Below are 21,080 nucleotides of genomic sequence, written 5' to 3'. Positions count from 1 at the left end.
CCCCATAGAGAATAAATGGGTCCGGATTCGTTCCGCACCCATTCTACGGACGTGTGAATGGACCCTAAAGGACACCCCCCTGAGCTATGATAGGTAGAGAGAAACGACCCACCGCCTCAGCTGTGATAGGGAGCGAGCTGCAGCAGAAGGTACACAACCTCTGAGCTGTGATAGGGAGTGACCTGCAGCAGAAAGTACACAACCTCTGAGCTGTGATAGGGAGTGACCTGCAGCAGAAAGTACACAACCTCTGAGCTGTGATAGGGAGTGACCTGCAGCAGAAAGTACACAACCTCTGAGCTGTGATAGGGAGTGACCTGCAGCAGAAAGTACACAACCTCTGAGCTGTGATAGGGAGTGACCTGCAGCAGAAGGTACACAACCTCTGAGCTGTGATAGGGAGTGACCTGCAGCAGAAGGTACACAACCTCTGAGCTGTGATATGGAGTGACCTGCAGCAGAAAGTACACAACCTCTGAGCTGTGATAGGGAGCGAGCTGCAGCAGAAGGTACACAACCTCTGAGCTGTGATAGGGAGTGACCTGCAGCAGAAAGTACACAACCTCTGAGTTGTGATAGGGAGCGAGCTGCAGCAGAAGGTACACAACCTCTGAGCTGTGATAGGGCGCGAGCTGCAGCAGAAGGTACACAACCTCTGAGCTGTTATATGAAGAGAGCTGCAGAAGAATGGACACAACCCATGAGATGTGATATAGAGATCCTCAAGAGAATCTAACAGAGCAGTGAATGAGGAGATCTCAGGATCCATGTGAGGTACGGGGCTGGTTCTAGCCTTGTTAGAAAGGTATTGTCATATACTATAGGACGTCTAATTTTCATTTTTTACATTAATCATGAGATAACCCCTTTAACACCTTCTTTGTAAATATCGCTCAATATATTTTCCGGTTTTACTGCATATAAGAAAATGATAGATATACCCAATACATCTGGTAATTTCAGAATACTGCAAAATGTTGACAGACAAATGAGTCTATATGACGGTAATACAAGTGGGCCTGTCACTTAATACTAGGTAGATAAGGAACCGCTAAAGTTGGCCATAGACATTTATTTTAGTAGGTTCTGCTGAGGACATAAGTCTGTGTGTGCCGACAGAACCTGGATTATCGAAGGATAAAAAGGATCGGCCATGGATTTTTTTTCAATTGTTTCTGTTAAGGTTTTTACCGCTCCCCATGCAGAAAAAAAACATGCAAAAGGGTCAGGAACAGGGGTGGAAACAGCCTTCATCCAGCTGTCACCACATGTCTATGGCCAGCTTCAATGAGCTTTCATTACTGTATATCTTTACAACAGTCAAAGGCTTGTTCTTCTGATTCACAGCTCCAAATCCCCTGCATACTCACAGATTTCAAAGATGACATTCCCTTTTACCTGCAGTCACCACTAGGGGGAGCATACTGCATACAGTGTTATTATTGAGTTCAATGTATAAACAGTATGCAGTGAGCTCCCTCTAGTGGTGACTTCAGGCAGACAGAATGGTATTCTTTAATTCTAGGATTGAAGGCGATTTGGAGATTTAGGTAAAAAAAAATAAAGTTTTGGTCCTAAAAAGGCAATTAAGCAGTAAAATATTGGCCTGCGAGTGACAGGCCCTACATCTCAACATATAAGAGTTATGATCCAGGTTATGTTAGTGCTTATTCAGGCAACAACGCCTAAACTATACAGATTTGTTTCTGTGGCCATGAGAGGGAAAGGGTGATGCTTCGGGGGTTCCTGCAGTCTTCATAATGATGGAAGCTTTGGCTGAGGAGCGATGATTGACCAATACAATACCAGAATGAAAATGAGAAGATGTTAGGAAGTTGTCCGCCTGCCCCGCACCAGCATGGTTATGCCTCTGGATACAGTAAAAATTAGACTCTTGTCATAGAAATGTCCCATTTACACTCATAGTCCAGAGGTTATGGCTCATTGGGGGCTCTGGGCGGCATCTTCTGATGCGTTCTCGTGTCGAACCCTTTCTAGCTGCTGGTGCTGCTCCTTCTTCTGGAGCCTCTCCTTTTGCTTCCCCATCTTTTCATTGGCTTTTCGGACTTTTTCTATTGTCACTTTCATGTCCTTGATTTTTCTTCTAATGATGGTTCTGTCTTGGGAATTTACCCCAAGGGCCTAAAGCAAGAGGAGATAGACAGGATGTTCACTGAAAAGATGGGCATGGGGCACCCCGTGCTGTCTAATGCAGTAAACCTTTTTGGCTTCCAGCCTTTAGAAGACAGATATGCTCAACCTTGGGGGCAATGTGTGATAAGGGGGCACTGCATGGCGGGAGTTCTGTAAATGGGCAAAGCAGGCAACACTGTTACTGTGTTCTGCCTAGTGCAGGCCTCAGGGGGCGCTGCACAACTGCTATTCTCTATATGGTGCTATCCATTTGAGGCCCTGCCCTTGGCATAACACAATGCATCAATTTTACCCAGAGTAATTCTTTAAAGTGTTATTCCGACTGGATATTCCATAAATATTCAAAATGTGGGGCTTCTATCTCTGGGACTCCTATGTACAGAAAGAATGGGGTTCCCCAAACTTATTCTGCACTCTAGAGAGTGGAAGAGGTGGTTGCGCACCGATGCCACTCCCTCCATTGTGGTGCATTGGGATTTGCGAACCGCTCAGGTGTTTCCGCACCCTCCCAATAGACCCAAAAGTGGAACTCCAACGTGTAAGGCACATAATAGGACTCAGAAGAGAATACTTTCATTGGTGTCCTTAGGAGTCATGCAATCTGACAACATGGCCCTCATAGAGGAAAAGGTTGTGCAACCCTGACAGAGCTTCTATGTATAGGTTGCTTCCATGCAGTTCTCTCCTTACCTTAAGCCTTAAGCTGTCCATCTGGAGAAGCTGCTCACCATTCACATTGTGGGCCGTGAATTCAGAAACACAGTGCTCTAAGTTAAGAGTCATTAGCCAGTTGGTCACTTGTTGGGTGGTCCATTCTAAGGGAGTACGGCTTTGCCAATGACTATGTTTGGGAGACTGTCCTTCATCTAGAATCTGCAAAAAATAATTGAAAAGATGTTAGTCTTCTGAATGTCTAGAGGTTCATCTGCTGGTGTCTCCAATACATTATATAAAATGTGGGGCAGAGAAGACATGAATGGTGGTGGTGGTGGTTAATCTTATTCTAGATGGTGGAGTATCACCAGGAGTGGATAAGGCAGATGTACAAGCTGCAACTAGATGGTGGAACGTCTCAGGAGAACAAATGCCAATCAAAAGGTCATGCCATGTGTGAAAGAATCCAGATAGTTGACTGATGGTGGAGCTAGGGGTGGACTTTACCAGCACTCAAGCAACTGCCAAATCCACCCCTGGGTGGAGCACTGTGGTCTGGTGGTATAAGCGAATGAATAGTGGTGGATAGCACAATGGTAAACTATGATGATGGAGCAGTGAGGTGTGATTCAGCCATGATGTTGCATGACATGGGTCATGGCCATAACACTAGGAAATGCAGAGGTTGAAGACATATTTAGTGTTATTATAGCTCCTCTGCCACATACAAAGACAACAATATTATATATGGGTTGTAATGGCTGAGGGTCTCAGATGCACTTTTTTGCATCAAGACCAAGAAGCTACAAGCTATGCCTCAGGGTGATGGTGCAAAGAAATAATGGATGATGGAGAAGAAAAGCTCCAGTTATAAATGGAAAATCATATGCTGCAGTGCTCGATATACACTGGCATGCAAAAGTTTGACACCCCTGGTCAAAATTACTGTTATTGTGAACAGTTAAAAGGGTCTATCCGAGGCTGGAAATGGCCCCCCATACGCCTGGGCCCCTCACACTGGTTCTACTTACCTAGCTCCTTGCGCCGTTCCTGGTCCCTGCACTGCAGCAGCTGCTTTTTCCCGTCCATGGATGAAAACATCTGGTGTCGGGGGGAAGGGGGGGCTTAGCAGCCAATGGCAGAAGGGACGAACCTCCCTAACGCCATCTCTCCGATGTTTTTATCCGCACACGTGGAGAAGCAGCGGAGGTCGTGCGGGGACCAGGAGCGGAGCAGGGAGCGGGAAGCCAGGTAAGTAAAATCAGTGTGAGGGCCCGGGCGTATGGGGGTGGGGGGGGGGCATTTCCAGCCTCAGATAACCCCTTTAAAGCAAGTTAAAGCAAAAGTTTGGTAACCCTGCATGGTTAGTACCTAGTTGCATCCCCTTTGGCAAGTATTACAGCTTGTAAACTCTTTTTGTAGCCAAGAGTCTTTCAATTCTTGTTTGAGGGATTTTCATCTATTCTTCCTTGCAAAAGTCTTCCAGCTCTGTGAGAATTCTGGGCTGTCTTGCATGTACTGCTCTTTAGAGGTCTATCCACAGGTTTTCAATGATGTTCAGATCAGGGCACTGTGAGGTCCATGGTAAGACCTTCAGCTACGACCCTTTGAGGTCATCTATTGTGGATTTTGCAGGGTGTTTGGGATCATTAGCCATTTATAGAAGCCATCCTCTTTTCAACTTCAACTTTTTTATAGCTAGTTTTATGTTTTCTTCCAGAATTTGCTGGAATTGCATTCCAATCCATTCTTCCCTCTATCTGTGAATTGTTCCCCGTGCCAATGGCTGCAACAGCAACCCCAAAGCATGATTGATCCACCCTCATGCTTAGGTGTTCTTTTCATAAAAGTCTGTGCCATTTTTAATCCAAACATACTTATTGCTAATTGTGGCCAGGAGTTCTATTTTAACCTCATCGGTCCTGGTGAGGACGCAGGAGAGGTTTTCTTCTGATGACTCTTCCATGAAGGCTATATTTATGCAGGTGTCACTGAACAACAGAACAATGTTACCACACATTACAGAGTCTGCTAAATCCTCCTGAAGGTCTTTTGCAGTCTGATTTGCCTTTAACGCAATCCTACAAACAGCTTTCCTTCAAATTCTTATTAGTCTTACAGACCTTCTCTTGCCATTTCTTACATTCAAACTAAGGAAATTGCAACCTGAAAGTACCTCAAAAGGAGCAAGGTGAAGGTTTTGCCAAGGCCCTCACAGTCCCCTGATCTGAACATCATTGAAAACCTGTGGATAGATCTCAAAAGAGCAGTGCCCAGGAATCTCACAGAAATGGAAGACTTTTGCAAGGAAGAATGGATGAAAATCCCTCAAACAAGAATTAAAAGACTCTTGGCTGGCTACAAAAAGAGTGAACAAGCTGTAATACTTGCCAAAGGGGGTGCTACTAGGTACTAACCATGCAGGGTGCACAAACTTTTGCTTCGGGTCTTTTTCCTTTTTTGTTATTTTGAAAATGTAAAAGATGAAAATAAAAAAAATAGCCATGCCTGTTTTTTGCAAGGAGAATGGTAATTTCTATTAGCACCATTTTTGTGGTACGTATAACTTTTTGATCACTTTTATAAAAAAAAATTATGGAGAAGGCTTTTGGAGAAGGCGGGGTGGGGGTGGGGGTGCAGAGGAACAAGATGAACACAAAATGTTGAGTCATACATTTATTTGCAGGAAAGGTATTTTTGCATTGTAATAGATCGGGCATTTTGGGATCCAACGATACCCATATGCTTTTTTTCTTGTTTATTTTTATATGTAAAATTGAGAAAGGGAATTTTTTTAATATTAATTATTTTTTTTTACGTTATCCACAGTAACTTTAATGGAACCTGCGATTGCGGTGTATGGGATCCTGAGACACTGCCTGCTTGCGCACAACTTTACAAGCAGTTGACCATGACAGGCCTGGGAACATCTAGACCAGGCATCCTCAAACTGCGGCCCTCCAGCTGTTGTAAAACTACAACTCCCACAATTACCCTGCTGTAGGCTGATACCTGTAGGCTGTTCGGGCATGCTGGGAGTTGTAGTTTTGCAACAGCTGGAGGGCCGCAGTTTGAGGATGCCTGATCTAGACCATGGATCAGCAACCTTCGGCACTCTACCTGCTGTGAACCTATAACTCTCAGCATGAAAACAAGCTTGGCTAACTCCCGTAGAAGTGAATGGAGCATCCTGGGAGTTCAGTTTTGAGTGCCAGAGGTTTCTGATCCCTGATCTAGTTAGCATGGGTGAAGAAGTAGTGAAAGATAGGATAATAGGAGGATGAGCTATGAAGCAGAGATGAATGGCTCATGCAAGTAGAGAAGAATGGATGACGGATACCCGGACAGCCCAGTGGAGTAGGACACCTTAAGAAAAGTGATAAGATCTAGAGTAGCTATGGAAGGATCAAAGAGGAAGGACTCACCTCATCATCTATCATATCCAGGCTCTATAGAAGGTGCATCAATGAAATGCAGTGAAAAATACAAGACAAAGAGAAATATGAAAAATAATCAAAGACACATAAAAAAGTGATTTCCAGTAAAATCACACAGGACACTGATTTACGCAACCCACAGTGCAAAAAGATTTAGCGTACGATGATACAGGAGTAAGTGCAGCTCTACCTCTGGAAGCAGCAGTAAAGGAGGTTTGTTTACAGGAATGTACTGGGGAAATTCATATAACCTTCAGTTTTCAGCCTGTAGTTGGGACTACATTCATCCAGTCAGAATAACTCCATCAAAGGCACGGACAAGGCAAATAGAAATCCAGCGGCGCTGCATGCATCGTTGGCAAGGAAGGTGCATTTAAAACAGGTTTTATTGAAGGATCAATATTTACTGATTTGAACCTGATGAAGGGGTGTGCTCGCCCCCCGAAACGTGACGTTTTTACATCAATCCTTCCTTGCCACTGACACATTCAGCGTTGCTGGACTTTTATTTACCTCGTCATTTCCACGACTGGGGCCAGTGCATGCAGCAGTCTGCGGAGGGCACTGCATGAGGCCTTACCCAGGTGAGCATCCATTTGGCACTGTATGCCCGATCCCTCTGCAGTCCTACCCATTGCTCCTCTCTTCTGTTTGTATTGCATTCCATCATAGGCCTCTCGTCCAGCAAACCAATCGCTAGCTCTGTACTGATGAAGGGCAAGAACCACCGAAACAAAGGAACTTTACTGTATTAGGAATCGGTTAGATAAACTAACCATTTAAAGGGGTTCTCCCCAATTAGAAAAGTACTGATACGCCTACCTGTCCCATCTCTGCCCTCAGCTAAAGACCCGAGTAAATTGAAACTAATCACTAGGGATATGTAACCTGACAACCCAGCATTACAGACTCTTGTTGTCAGGTAATGTATCCATAGCGACTACGTGATTCCATACTTGCCTTATTAATCAGATTTTTCCTAGAAATACAAAAAGAAATTGACAAGGTCCAAAGCCTGAGGCTGCACTACTGACATTTTATTTGTTTTGATTTCTGACAGATGCATTATTGTCATGGAGATCTTGCATGGATCAAAATAACCACGCACATCGGCAACTGCGCCCTAGCTGGCTACATGTGACCACTGATGAGGACAGTGATATCCATGTCCACAAGGTCTCCAGGTTCTCCGAAACATCAATGACCTCAGCGGTGACGAGTGCAGGAACAGCATGTGACTACTGAGCTCAGGGGTCGCGTGTCATACCTGTACAGGTCACCGCTAAGGCCACTGATGTGCATGTAAATGACACTTGTGATCCAGTGGGGACTGGATGCAGCAAAGATGGGAGCTCAGCGATGGAACCTTTTCTTTTATTTTTCCACCCTGTCCAGCCCCTAAACATGGATTGTCGGAGAACCCCTTTATAGACTCACAGTGAACATGTACTGTAATGTGCACCATATCGTGGTCCCTATTGCCTACAGAAATGGACGCCTGCTGATTGCTGAGGGTCAAGTGCAATGCTACCCTTGTAAATTTTGGTTATATGTATTACCCAATAAAAGTACAGAGAACCCTTTTAAAAAGGTTTTCCAGGAATATTAATGGATGGCTTATTCCTAGGATTGGCCACCAATGTGTGATCATTGGGGGCCTGACCTCAGGACACCCACAATCAGCAGGCAATGGGGCTTACTGATGACCAGTGGAAGTCCAACCCTACATAACAACCTACCGTACGGACATAAATACTCCTAAGGAAGAAATCCAAGTGCTAGGATAACGAATATACTATCCTATAGATGCCTTGTGGTAATTACCTCATCTGAGGACAGCGCTAAGGAGTGGGATCGCTCTGCAAACTTCGCTTCAACCACAGGTCCGCTCAAGTCCACCGAACTGGCACTGCTGGGACTGAAGTCATCACTCAGCGTCATGTTCTGTAATCACAAGTAAACCATACCAGTTACTATATCACCTTCTCACTGGTTATTATAGGCTCAGGGACATCCCCGAACCTCCCAGAAACACCCATATTTGCATTTCAGGGTCTGATTAATGACCACTTATGTTCTTTTGTTTTTCAATCAAATTGTTTTTATTAGTCAAATAAACTTGACTTATAAGACAGTACATGTCCTCTTTTTTCCAAATCACCAATGCAAAATCAAAACAACACATTAGCACAAATCAGTGTACAATTTAGGCATACAAGAAAAAAAAAAAAGTTATTGCACAATTACCTGTCCACAACATATCTTTCTCCTCTCCCCCCCCCCTCCCCGACAACCCCCCCCCCCCATAGAACAAAGCGTGAAGATCTCTAAAGCATCCTACATTACAACATGAGTATGAGACAACCATTCTTTCCACAACTTCTCAAACTTCTGAGGACATCCTCTCCTAGCAAACACCCCCCTTACTAACGTCAACATGTCATGCACCTTTCTCACAAATTCCTCCGATGTTGGCGGACTCCCCTGGATCCACCTCTGCGCCACCAACTTCCTGGCCACATACATCAGCCTCCCCACTGCGACCTTAACCAGCTCACTCCCTCCAATATCAGTCACATAGCCCAGCACGCATACCTTGGGATCCTTTTGCAACCTCAACTCCAGATTACGATTAATCAAAGCTAACACTTCGTCCCAGAAACCACTTATCACCGGACAAGACCAAAGCATATGCAGCAGATCAGCACCTTCCTCCATACACTTTGGACATTTGTCATCAGTTCTAACACCAACTTTCCGTAAAAACACAGGCGTTTTATATACTCTATGAATGATGAATAATTGCGACAGCTTGCCCTGCTCACTTAAAGACACTCTGGGAACCGCCTCCAGTATATCCTCCCATTGATCTTTAGAGACGTCCCCCAGATCATCCTCCCATTTCCTCATCCTCGTAAGTGGGAACCCTATTAAAAATGTATCTAGTAAAAGAGTATATACCTGCGATATCAGCCCTCTCTTCCCCCCAACCGGGAGAACCACTTTGTGAACCACATCCATTTTAGCTATAGTACACCCTTTCCTCACCGTGACATCATAGGCGTGCCTCAATTGCAAATACTGATAAAACCAAATCTTGGGGATATTAAATTCCTGCTGCAAACCCTGAAAAGATTTAAATACATTACCCTCAGTCAGTTGACCTATCCTCATCACCCCAAAAGATTCCGAATTCCGGAGCCCTGACAGAGATAAGAATTATGGCAACAAGTTATTATTCCGAAATGGGGAAAGCTCACCAACACCACCCACACCCCTAATCAGTTTCACCTTCGCCCAAACTTTTTTCATAAGTTCAATGAGCAATGCCTTCTCTCTCCCCACATGCATTCCTGAACCCTCCAGTATACCCATAAGATCCCGACTGCCCAACCAGTGCTGCAGTATCCTTCCCGTCACATCCGGCAGCTGGAAGTCAATCCAGCCCTTAAAGTGCTGACACTGGGAGGCTAAGAAATAAATCCAGGCATTGGGAACAGCCAAACCTCCTTCAGTCTTGGGGTATTGCAGCGTCTCCAGCTTAATCCTAGCTTGGCCGTACTTCCAGATAAGATCTCTAAACATCGAATGTATTTTTCGAAATCTATCCAAAGGAATCCACACAGGGGCATTATTCAATACATAAAGCAGCTGGGGCATCATCACCATTTTTAACAGGTTTACTCTACCCACTACCGATAAAAAGAGTCTACACCATGTCCTTACCTTCAGCCTAAAAGTAGCTAGCAACGGGGTTAAATTAAGTTCTTCAAAATCCATCAATCGAGGTGTTATATACAACCCTAAATATTTAAATTTCCCTACTCAGGGTACCAAACTATTGACTCGCCCACCTGAAAGGGCCTGTCCATCAACCGGCATCAAAGCAGACTTCTGACAATTTATCCGAAGCCCAGAGAAGCCCCCAAATCTATCAATTAAAGCCATGGCCTCAGCCAAAGAATTCCCAGTGTCGCCCAAGAATAACATAGTGTCATCAGCATACATAGCCACTTTATTTTGCATCACACCATATCTAAACCCCACAATATAAGGTGACAGGCGAATAAGGGCCGCAAGTGGCTCAATTGCGAGAGCACCTGTCTGGTGCCTCTAGCCAAGGTAAAACTATCCGACAGCCCCCCATTAACTCTAATTCTCGCCCTGGGGCTCGAGTACAGCACCTTCACCCACCGAATAAACCGTGCACCAAAGCCCATGACCCTTAGGATCCCCCACAAGTAGTTCCATTCAACACTGTCGAACGCCTTGGCGGCATCCAACGCAAGTAAAGCCCTATCCCCACAGTTATCGGCCGTAATATTCAGGCTCGCATACAATCTGCGGATATTTAGAGCAGTCGATTTCCCAGGCATAAAGCCCGTTTGATCCGGGTGCACAATAGTCAGAATCACTCTGGACAACCTGTTCGCCAGCACCTTCGCTAGGAGCTTCACATCCGCTGTTAAGAGCGAAATTGGTCTATAAGAATCAGGAAGTTTGGGATCCTTTCCAGACTTAGGAATAACTACGATGATAGCTTCCTGCATAGAATGTGGTAGCGAACCTGCCTCCAGGGAATATTCAAGGACCTTGAGCAACTCTGGGAGGAGAACCCCCTGTAGCTTTTTATATACCTCCACTGGTAGGCCATCTACCCCCGGAGCCTTACCATTTGCCATCTCCCCAAGAGCGGCCTCTAACTCCTCCAGTGAGATCGGCTCTTCTAATCTCTCCCTATCTTCGTCTGGCAACACTGATAACTGTGCCTCAGCCAAGAAGGCGGACAGGGCCTCCTCAGAGCTAGAGACAGTGGAAGCGTATAGAGACACATAAAAACTTTTTAGAAGGTCTAATATCCCTTTCGTGTCCTGGCAACTATTCCCAGTTCCATCCCTCAGTTCCTGTATACAGGAGGAGCCCCTCTGTGCCTGAGAAACCACCGACAGCAGATGACCAACTTTCTCCCCCTCCTCAAAAAATCTTTGGTGGTAAAAGCTACGTTTCCTCTCTGCGGCCTGCAATAAATGACACCTCAACTGCTCCTGAGCTACCACCAGCGCCTCACTATTAGCCAGAGTAGGGGATTTACCAAACATCCATTTGGCCTCCGCCACTTGCACATGGGCCTTGACATCGCCTCTCTGGACTTAGATTTAGGCCGAAAGCACATGGCCGTTTTTCACGGCCGTGAGCGGTCCGTGGAACCGCGGCCTGGATTCCTGCTGAGAGCAGGAGCGCACGGCGTCATTGGTTGCTATGACGCCGTGCGCTCCCTGCTGCAGCCACAGTACAGTAATACACTGGTATAGATCATATCAGTGTATTACTGTATTGCGGCTGCAGCAGGGAGCGCACGGCGTCATAGCAACCAATGACGCCGTGCGCTCCTGCTCTCAGCAGGAATCCAGGCCGCGGTTCCACGGACTGCTCACGGCCGTGGGCATTCGGCCTTATGCTTACTAATTTCTTTAATCAGTACCCCTCTCAAGAACGCTTTCATGGCATCCCAGACTCCGTGTATTGAAGCCGTCCCTCCGTTGATAGCAAAGAACTCCCTGACCTCCAGAGAGACCCGGGATAAGTCACCTAGTACATTTAGCCAGTGTGGGTTGCATTTCCACAGCCTCGGTCCCTGTCTGAGCACCCCCAGGCACATGTCAATTTGCACCAAAGAATGGTCAGACAACGACCGAGGGTGATAGACAACACCCCTAATCAGTGGTAACATAACATCATTAACCAAAGCCAGGTCTATGCGCGATAGTGAATGATGTGTAGCCGATCTACACGAAAATGTGCGCCTATCAGGGTTACGCAGTCTCCATACATCAAATACACCAGTTTCATTCATAATATTCTTTAAAGCAACACTCCCCGGTGATCCACTTGATCCTTCCACCCGGCATCTATCCAAGGAGTCATTCAACGTGCAATTGAAGTCCCCCACTAGTAACCACGGTAATCCAGGGAAGCCCGCCACGAAGGTCATAATCTCCCGTATCAAGGGAGAGGCAAACGGTGGAGGCACATACACCGACCCCAACACCACCTGAATCCCATCAATCCTACACACAATACATACATACCTGCCCTCAACATCCACACATTGCTGCATATGCTCATATCTAATACTTTTATGCACAATCACACTTACACCCCCGGAGTGAGAGAAATAAATTGCATGTACCGCATGGCCCACCCAGTTCTTGTTCAGCCACTGCACATTATCATTGGTCAAATGCGTTTCCTGGAGGCAACATATGGCTGGCTGAAACCGCCCCAAATATTGAAATATACACTGCTGTTTCCGTGCATCTGCCATACCTCTCACGTTCCAGCTCAACACTTTAATCACCTGTGTCATGGTAAAACGATGCGACATATCTGGATTCACGCCCCTAGCCCAGCCCCTACCTGTCTCCCAACCCCCCCACCATCCCCCTCCCCACTAATCTGATTACTGTAAACAATCACTTCAGTCCCCCCCACACCAACATCCAACTCTAAAACAGGGCAATCTGTACGCACTTTGCCCACTAATGAACCATAATCAATACTGAATCCAGCACACTCCCTCAGGTAGAGAATCCTCTCCACAAACTGGGAAACATATTTCAATCCCCCAACCTCCTACACCCACCTCAGGATCTACCATGCGGTAGCAACACATAGTGCACTTCATAACTGGTGTAACATTAAAGTTACATTAGGGTGCAAACACATGTATAAAATAAACCCAAAAAGCAAACTGCTTCCTTCAAGTGTCCAGGGCTCCACTTCTCAGTTGCCACTCGTGGACGTCCAGCCACTGTGCCGCTTCCTCTGGATTAGGGCTAAAACGATTATTCGAATAACTCGATTAAATCGAGTCAAAAAATTCAGCGATGCAGTTTCCCTGCATCGAGGAATCGTTTACATCACGTGATCACGGAGCGGGAGTGAAATTAAGCGTCTCACTCGCCGCTTCCGTGTCCTCCGGAGGCCAGAGAGGCAGGACTGAGCCGGCCGGCACAGCGGAGGGAGGAGGAGGAGGGAGTCTCTCCCTCCCCACTGTGCGCGGCTGCCGCTGAACACCAATGAGGACAGAGGAGGAGGGGAGGGACTGTGGCCACTGCGCCACCAATGAATGTGCCGGCCATATCCCACAGGGTCCCCCTCCTCCCCCCCATCATTGGTGGCAGTGTCAGTTCCGATCAGGCTCTGATCGGTTACCATGGCAGCCAGGACGCTACTGAAGTCCTGGCTGCCATGGTATGTTAGTGAGCAGAGAGTAGCATTATACTCACGTGCACTGTGGCCGCCGGTCGCTCCTTCTTCTGTCTGTGCGGCGGATTGCTAATGCTTACAGCATTAGCAATGCGCCGCACAGACCTATGAGAAGGAGCGACCGGCGGCCACATCGCACGTGAGTATAATGCTGCTCTCTGCTCACTAACATACCATGGCAGCCAGGACTTCAGTAGCGTGACTCCTGGCTGCCATGGTAACCGATCGGAGCCCCAGCATTACACTGCTGGGGCTCCGATCGGAACTGCAAACTGCCACCAATGATGGGGGGGAGGAGGGGGACCCTGTGGCCACTGCCACCAATGATTAATACTGGGGAGGGGGGGGTTGCGTTACCAGAGGGGGCAGGCAGATCAGAGGCTGGGGGAGGCAGATCAGAGGCTGGGGGGAGGCAGATCAGAGGCTGGGGGGAGGCAGATCAGAGGCTGGGGGGGGGCAGATCAGAGGCTGGGGGCGGGCAGATCAGAGGCTGGGGGCGGGCAGATCAGAGGCTGGGGGCAGGCAGATCAGAGGCTGGGGGCAGGCAGATCAGAGGCTGGGGGCAGGCAGATCAGAGGCTGGGGGGAGGCAGATCAGAGGCTGGGGGGAGGGGGGGAGGCAGATCAGAGGCTGGGGGGAGGCAGATGGAGAGAGAGTGGTTAATGGAGGCTGCAGGCACCACCTTGGCATGTATAAAGTTATTGGTTTAGAGAGGGGTTAATGAAGGCACCTCCAAGGTGCTTTCATTAACCTCTTCAAACCAATAACTTTATACATGCCTAATGCCAAGGTGCTTCCATTAACCCCTCCAAACCCAATGGGCATGTATAAAGTTATTGGTTTGGAGGGGTTAATGGAAGCACCTTGGCATTAGGCATGTATAAAGTTATTAACCCCTTCAAACCAATAACTTTATACATACCTAATTACGTACGTTATTTTAAGTAGCTTTTTCTTATTAGATTACTCGATGAATCGAGAAATATAATCGATAGAATACTCGATTACAAAAATATTCGTTTACTGCAGCCCTACTCTGGATCCTCAAAAAATCTGGTGGATCCCAATGCCACCACTCGCAATTTAGCCGGGAACAACATGGCGTATGGAACCTGCAACCCTCTAAGCCTTTTCTTGACATCAATAAACCGGCTCCTCCGCCGCTGCACCTCATTCAAATAATCTGGAAAGATGGACACTCTGACCCTGTTCAGGACCATCTCATCATTGTCCCTGGACTGACGCAGGATAGTGTCCCGATCTTTAAAATTTAAAATCTTCGCCAGTATGGGGCGAGGAGGCCTGCCTGGCGGGAGCGGCCGCGTAGGCACTCGGTGCGCCCCGCTCAACCGCGTAGAGGGAAGATAGGCCCTTCTCATGAAATAACTGGTACAACCATTACTCCACAAATTCAGTGGCATTGGCCCCCTCCGTCTTCTCCGGCATCCCTACAATTCGCAGGGTATTCCTCCGTGACCTGTTCTCTAGGTCATCCGCTTTGGCATATAGGGCAGCAATGTCCTTCACATTTGTCTTAGACGCCATTTGCAAAGGCTGAATTACATCTTCCAATGAGGACACCCTCTTTTCCAATTCAGAGGTGCGCTCCGAAATCTTGTGCAAGTCATGTCTAATTATAGACACATCCGATCGCAAGCTGCCAACTTGTACTGTAAGCACTTTCAGGGTACTATTGCAACTTGCCAAAGCAGCCATTATGTCCTTCAGAGTGGGCTCCTTTGCAGATTCAGCCCGAGGGCCAACTGAAACATTTGCAGGGCCTGCAGGATTGGGCAGAGGCTGACCAGCCGTGTCAGGGCCATCGCCGTCTGTGGAACCGTCCTCCAGATCAGAGGAGGTATGTATATCAGTCCCTTTGTCGCTAGCCCAGTCGCCCACTCCGCCATCTAGTCTGGCAAACTTGCTAAGTTTAGCCGCCGCGCTCTGGCTCACCATCTCCTGCAGCGCCGTCACCTCTCCACCGTCGGCGCCATCTTGGCCCATCTCCAGGCGATCTTGTTTAGCAATTTTGCTCGATTTCCTCGGCATTTCCAGGTTACCGATCGTGACACAGCAGCCACCGGACACTTTCCTCTCACCAGGTAAAGTTTTCAAATCAATCTAAGCGTGCTACCAGTATAACAGAGCAGGATGCTAGCAGGAGCAGTGAACGGTGCGTCTTACTCCATGCGCTTGCAGGCCACACCCCGACCACTTATGTTTCTAATGAAGCAAACCTAGATCACCACGGTTTGGTTCAGCAGAACCACAGGGAGTCTTGGGTTTGGGGGCCAGAAGATGGGCCCTAAAATGCCTAGAAACTATTTTAGGAAAATACAATAATATTCTTAAGCAGTCCTAGGAATAAAAATTGTATTCAGCTGCTTTTTTAAAATGTATCTCTCTTTCTGGGTGACCACAAACATGGCCGTCACCACCACTAAACCCACAGGAGAGCTGGACAATTACACTCTGGGGTCTCTCAAATACAAATTTCGAAGATGCTCCGCACACTATAAGTCCTTAAAGGGGTCGTCTAGAATTACAGAAACAGCCATGTGGGTCGATGTGGTGTGTCTGGTGCTGCAGTCTAATATCGCTCAACGGAGCTGAACTGCACAGGAAACAATAAAATGGCAGCATGGAATTGTACAGGAGACTTTGCCAATATGGTGGCTCCATTCTCTGACATCACTTCCTGCTCTGCAACTATTGGCTGAAGCTTCACATCACAGACTTCCTTCTCTGCCCGCCCCCTACATGGAATCTACCCATAATACTAGCAATACTGGCAGCTCTCTGCCCCGACAAATAATTTTCTCTGCTTTCTGGTCCAAATGTAGAAGGAAGCCACCAGGGGGCAGCAGAGAGCACTCAGTATTACTAGTATTATGTGCATGCAGGGGGCGGCAAGAGAAGGAAGTGAAGGACATGAAGCTTCAGCCAATAGCTGCAGAGCAGGAAGTGACGTCATAGCACAACCCCCCCCTCCCTTCCTATCACAAACAATAAGTTCCATCCCCTTTTTAGGCCCGTTTCACTGGACAATTCGGGCATTTGAGAGGTACAATATTGCTAGTTGGGTGTGAATAGGAGTTTTAAAAGAAGACCTGAAGAAAGATCTAAAAAATCATTTTTGCTTGAGTTAAAATGTGAAAAAAATTAAGAAATCTGTTGCATCTTATGCTGTCTGTGGCTCAGAAACTGGCGTGGATTTCAGTTCAAATATATGGCAGTTTTCATGCGTATGAATTTTAAATGTGTCGGCCCCGTTACCTTCTGCTAAGCCCCACCCACTTATTTTTAAAGTGCAGTGAGCAGCAGAAAATCATGAAAAATCTCAAATTTTTAGCAAAATTCCACAAAAATCTGAGTTTTTAAAACTGGAAAGGTGCCTCATAGTGTGGTCCTAAACACAAATTACATCAGTGAGGAAACATACATACACATATGCCTCCATTCAAGCCACACCCAGGACACACCCCTGAGCTGTGATAGGGAGAGAGCTGAAGCAAAAAGTACACGCCCCCTGAGCTGAGACAGAGAGAGCTGCCACAGAAAGGACACGCCCCCATCCGAGCTGCCAGCAGAACAATTAGAGAGAGATTGTCAAGTATTATGTCTAATTTTCGAATTTTATAATAATATTGGAATAGCCGCTTTAAAGGGATATTGCATTTTTTTTTACATCTCCTTTAACTAGAGTTGTGTTATTGTTACAATTGCTTATTCATGATCACTTGGTGTAAACGGGCCTCAAGAAGTACGCAGATAAAGATCAGATCACATACTCTTTTCTCTGCTTAGGTCCCAATCCTGGTTTTCATCTACAAATACTCCTACTTGTGTGTAAGGCCAATACTGCAATGTGAATGTGGCCTTACACACAACTAAACGATAACATTTCATCTTCCTGCAGTCACCACTAGGGGGAGCTTACTGCAGACAGAATTGCTATTTAGTTTGTTCATAGCAAGCTCCCCCTGGTGGTGACTGCAGGCAGTCAGAATTTCTCATTTGGAACTGTGTATCAGAAAAATACACTTTAAAGATATAGAATAAATCAGAACAGCATTTTGTAGAACGGAAGAGAACAGAATAGGGCGGCGTTATAATCGCTGCCAAGTGTTATCAGTCACTAAAATAAGAATGAATATAGGAAGCCAAAATACTATACCAAACGGCACGTATTGCGAGCTACAGACGGCCAGAAAGAGAAGCACTGCGAGAAAAACAGCAGACAGATGGGATGAGTTAGACATGTGATGTGTTAGACAGTGAGAGACGGGAAGGGAGGGGGTTATACATTCAGGAGAGGAAATGTGATCTCAGTATGGAAAATGCATTACAGGATCCTTATCAATTGTTACAAATAATTTGGAGGAACTCTAATTTAAAGAGGATGTCTCATCAGAGACAATCCCTTTAAGATTGGAGCTACCATGGTGATCAGCTGATTGAAGTGGGTCTGGTTCTTGCCAGTCCCAGCCAGCTAGACAATTTCCCTGTAGCGGCCTCTGCAGGATAAATACGGTATGACAGGGTGGCCAGTAATACAAGGCTTAAGTCTGCCAGAATGGGAGGTGATATTACAGAGGGGCCTCCATATCAAACTGCATAGACACATAGCTGCGGTTCACCTGACTAAAATGCTGTTTTTCTTTCGTTGATCTGAGTCTCCGTTCCCGAGTTAGGATACTTTTTCTTAATATGCCTTTGGTGCAATAAGGGTGTCACCATTGCTCTTGTCGCACCCAAGCTTTACTTTTTCTGTGGTCAGCCTCTCCCTGGCTGATTTGATTGACAGGGCCAGGCAGTGGTAAAGCAGCCAGGGAGGGGCTGGCTACAGAAATTAATGGAGCTTGAGTGCAACAAGAGCAATGGTGAGACCCTCATTGCACCAAATATCTAATTTGCATATTAAGAGCATCATAAGTCAGGAATGGAGCCTCAGATCAACAAAATGAAAACAGCGTTTTAAATCAGGGGAACCACTGCCATGTGTCTATGCAAACAGATAGAAAGGTCGCTGGTGACAGATTCCTTTAAGGCTTATAGATGGTGTCCCCTCTATGACGTCTGTAAGGCCTCATGCACATGGCAGTGAATAATGGCCGTGTGACGGCCATTTAAGTACCGGCCGCCAATGAAAGTCTATGGGGCTATTCACATGGCCGTTCTTTAAACGGCCAGTGAATAGCGTCCGTCCAAAAATAGGACATGTCCTATTTTTGGCCTCTTCCACGGCCAGACGGACCCCATTAAAAATCGATGGTACTGTTTTTAACGGCCGATTGACAGGAGTGCACTTGTCTAACGGCCATTAATAACGGGTACACTTTATCTATCTGACCATTAAGGGGTTAAAAAAAAAAACCCTCACCTCATCCACTTGCTCGCGCAGTTTCTTCTCTCTTCATTGAGCAGGACCTGCGATATGCGTGGTGACGTAACCACATGGGAGCGCGCAGTGACGTCACGCACACATCGCAGGTCCTGTTTAGTGAAGAGAGAAGAGACTGCTGAAGCGCGAGCAAGTGGATAAGGTGAGGGGTTTTTTTGTTGTAAAATCAACAACAACAAAAACAGCGGTGGGCCACTATGAGGGCATTATTTAAACCATGGGGGAAATTATTTACGATGGGGCCCTACTTTGGGGCCATTATTAAAGCTGGGGACGTAAAAAAAACAACAAAATAACATTCCTACACTACGGGGGACTTTATTTTAGCTGGGGGCCTACCATCCTGTGGGTGTTCTCAGAGAGGTGGGCCTAGAAATAACTGCCAATCCAATTCATCCATTTTTCATGTCTGTTTTTAATGGACATGAAAAACGGATGCAAAACGGACACACGGACAGAAAATGGATGCACACACTGATGCAAAATGGCAATGAAAAACTGACAGTGTGTCCATTTTTAACGGATGTGTGCATGATGCCTAAAGTCCTTTTGAGACAACCCCTTTAATTTGATGCTTTTTATAAGTAAATACTGTATGGTCATGCGGTGATGGCACAGAGCGGTATACATGGTCAGACAGCAGCGCCGAGTCCTACCTTCCTCTCAATGCTGTCCTCTCCGTCAGTAGAGCTAATGCTGTCTCCTAACCTTGCTCTGGAAGGTCTATGTCTTTTGTTCTTTACTATCAGATGTGCACGAGTTTTTAGTACTTTGGAATCCAGCCTTTCTGTTTCAGGGATAGCTTCATTAAAGCCTGCAACACAAATATATGTAAAGGAAAGGAAAATATCTATCAATCATATCTCTCTCTATCTGTCCCATATCTAACCATCCGTCTATCTTCAATGCACAGTGAAACAATGCACCATTTTTACAGCATCGATTGACACTCGAACACATGTATAAAGTGTATTTATGTGGATTGTTCCAGTTTTCAGCAACTTTGCTAATGAACATTATTTAGGGACCTACATACAGTTGCAAGAAAAAGTATGTGAACCCTTTGGAATGATATGGAATTCTGCACAAATTGGTCATAAAAGGTGATCTGATCTTCATCTTAGGGCTCTTTTACACTTGCGTTCTTGTCTTCCGGCATAGAGTTCCGTAGTCGGGGCTCTATGCCGGAAGAATCCTCTCCATTCTGAATGGAGAGAAACCCGTTCAGGATGCATCAGGATGTCTTCAGTTCCGGAACGGAACGTTTTTTGGCTGGAGAAAATACCGCAGCCTGCTGCGCTTTTTGCTCCGGCCAAAAAAACTAAAGACTTGCCGCAAGGCCGGATCCGGAATGAATGCCCATTGAAAGGCATTGATCCGGATCCGGCCTTAAGCTAAACGTCATTTCGGCGCATTGCCGGATAGGACGTTTAGCTTTTTTAGAGTGGTTACCATGGCTGCCGGGACGCTAAAGTCCTGGCAGCAATGGTAAAGTGTAGCGGGGAGCGGGGGAGCAGTATACTTACCGTCCGTGCGGCTCCCTTGGCGCTCCAGAGTGACGTCAGGGCCCCCTAGGCGCATGGATGACGTGATCGCATGGCACGTCATCCATGCGCCTGGGGCGCTCTGACGTCATTCTGGAGCGCCCCGGGAGCCGCACGGACTGTAAGTATGCCGCTCCCCGCTCCTACTATGGCAACCAGGACTTTAATAGCGTCCTGGGTGCCATAGTAACACTGAAAGCATTTTGAAGACGGATCCGTCTTCAAATGCTTTCAGTACACTTGCGTTTTTCCGGATCCGGCGTGTAATTCCGGCAAGTGGAGTACACGCCGGATCCGGACAACGCAAGTGTGAAAGAGGCCTTAGTCACAACAATAGACAATCACAGTCTGCTTAAACTAATAACACACAAAGAGTTAAATGTTACCATGTTTTTATGGAACACACCATGTAAACATTCACAGTGCAGGTGGAAAAAATATGTGAACCCTTGGATTTAATAACTGGTTGAACCTCCTTTGGCAGCAATAACTTCAACCAAACGTTTCCTGTAGTTGCAGATCAGACGTGCACAACGGTCAGGAGTAATTCTTGACCATTCCTCTTTGCAGAACTGTTTCAGTTCAGCAATATTCTTGGGATGTCTGGTGTGAATCGCT

At 46.5% G+C, this 21,080-nt stretch overlaps 1 protein-coding gene across 2 annotated transcripts in view; it reads right to left on the bottom strand.

The window, feature by feature from the left end:
* Positions 1-242: 242 nt before the first annotated feature.
* PPP1R9A (protein phosphatase 1 regulatory subunit 9A) overlaps positions 243-21,080 on the bottom strand; it is a 218,122-nt gene continuing 197,284 nt past the window's right edge. Inside the window, exons 13-17 of one of the 2 annotated variants that reach the window (XM_044293015.1) lie at positions 19,575-19,732; positions 8,070-8,189; positions 6,234-6,257; positions 2,845-3,027; positions 243-2,142 (exon numbers count right to left, since the gene is read on the bottom strand). In XM_044293015.1, the coding sequence (XP_044148950.1) occupies positions 1,942-2,142; positions 2,845-3,027; positions 6,234-6,257; positions 8,070-8,189; positions 19,575-19,732 (686 nt within the window). In that variant the 3' untranslated portion in view covers positions 243-1,941. The remainder of the gene's footprint in view (positions 2,143-2,844; positions 3,028-6,233; positions 6,258-8,069; positions 8,190-19,574; positions 19,733-21,080) is intronic. The other variant, XM_044293017.1, reaches the window with a different exon arrangement.

This window comes from Bufo gargarizans, chromosome 5, assembly GCF_014858855.1.
Source record: "Bufo gargarizans isolate SCDJY-AF-19 chromosome 5, ASM1485885v1, whole genome shotgun sequence".
NCBI lineage: Eukaryota > Metazoa > Chordata > Amphibia > Anura > Bufonidae > Bufo > Bufo gargarizans.
This window is presented reverse-complemented; position numbering and strand designations above follow the sequence as displayed.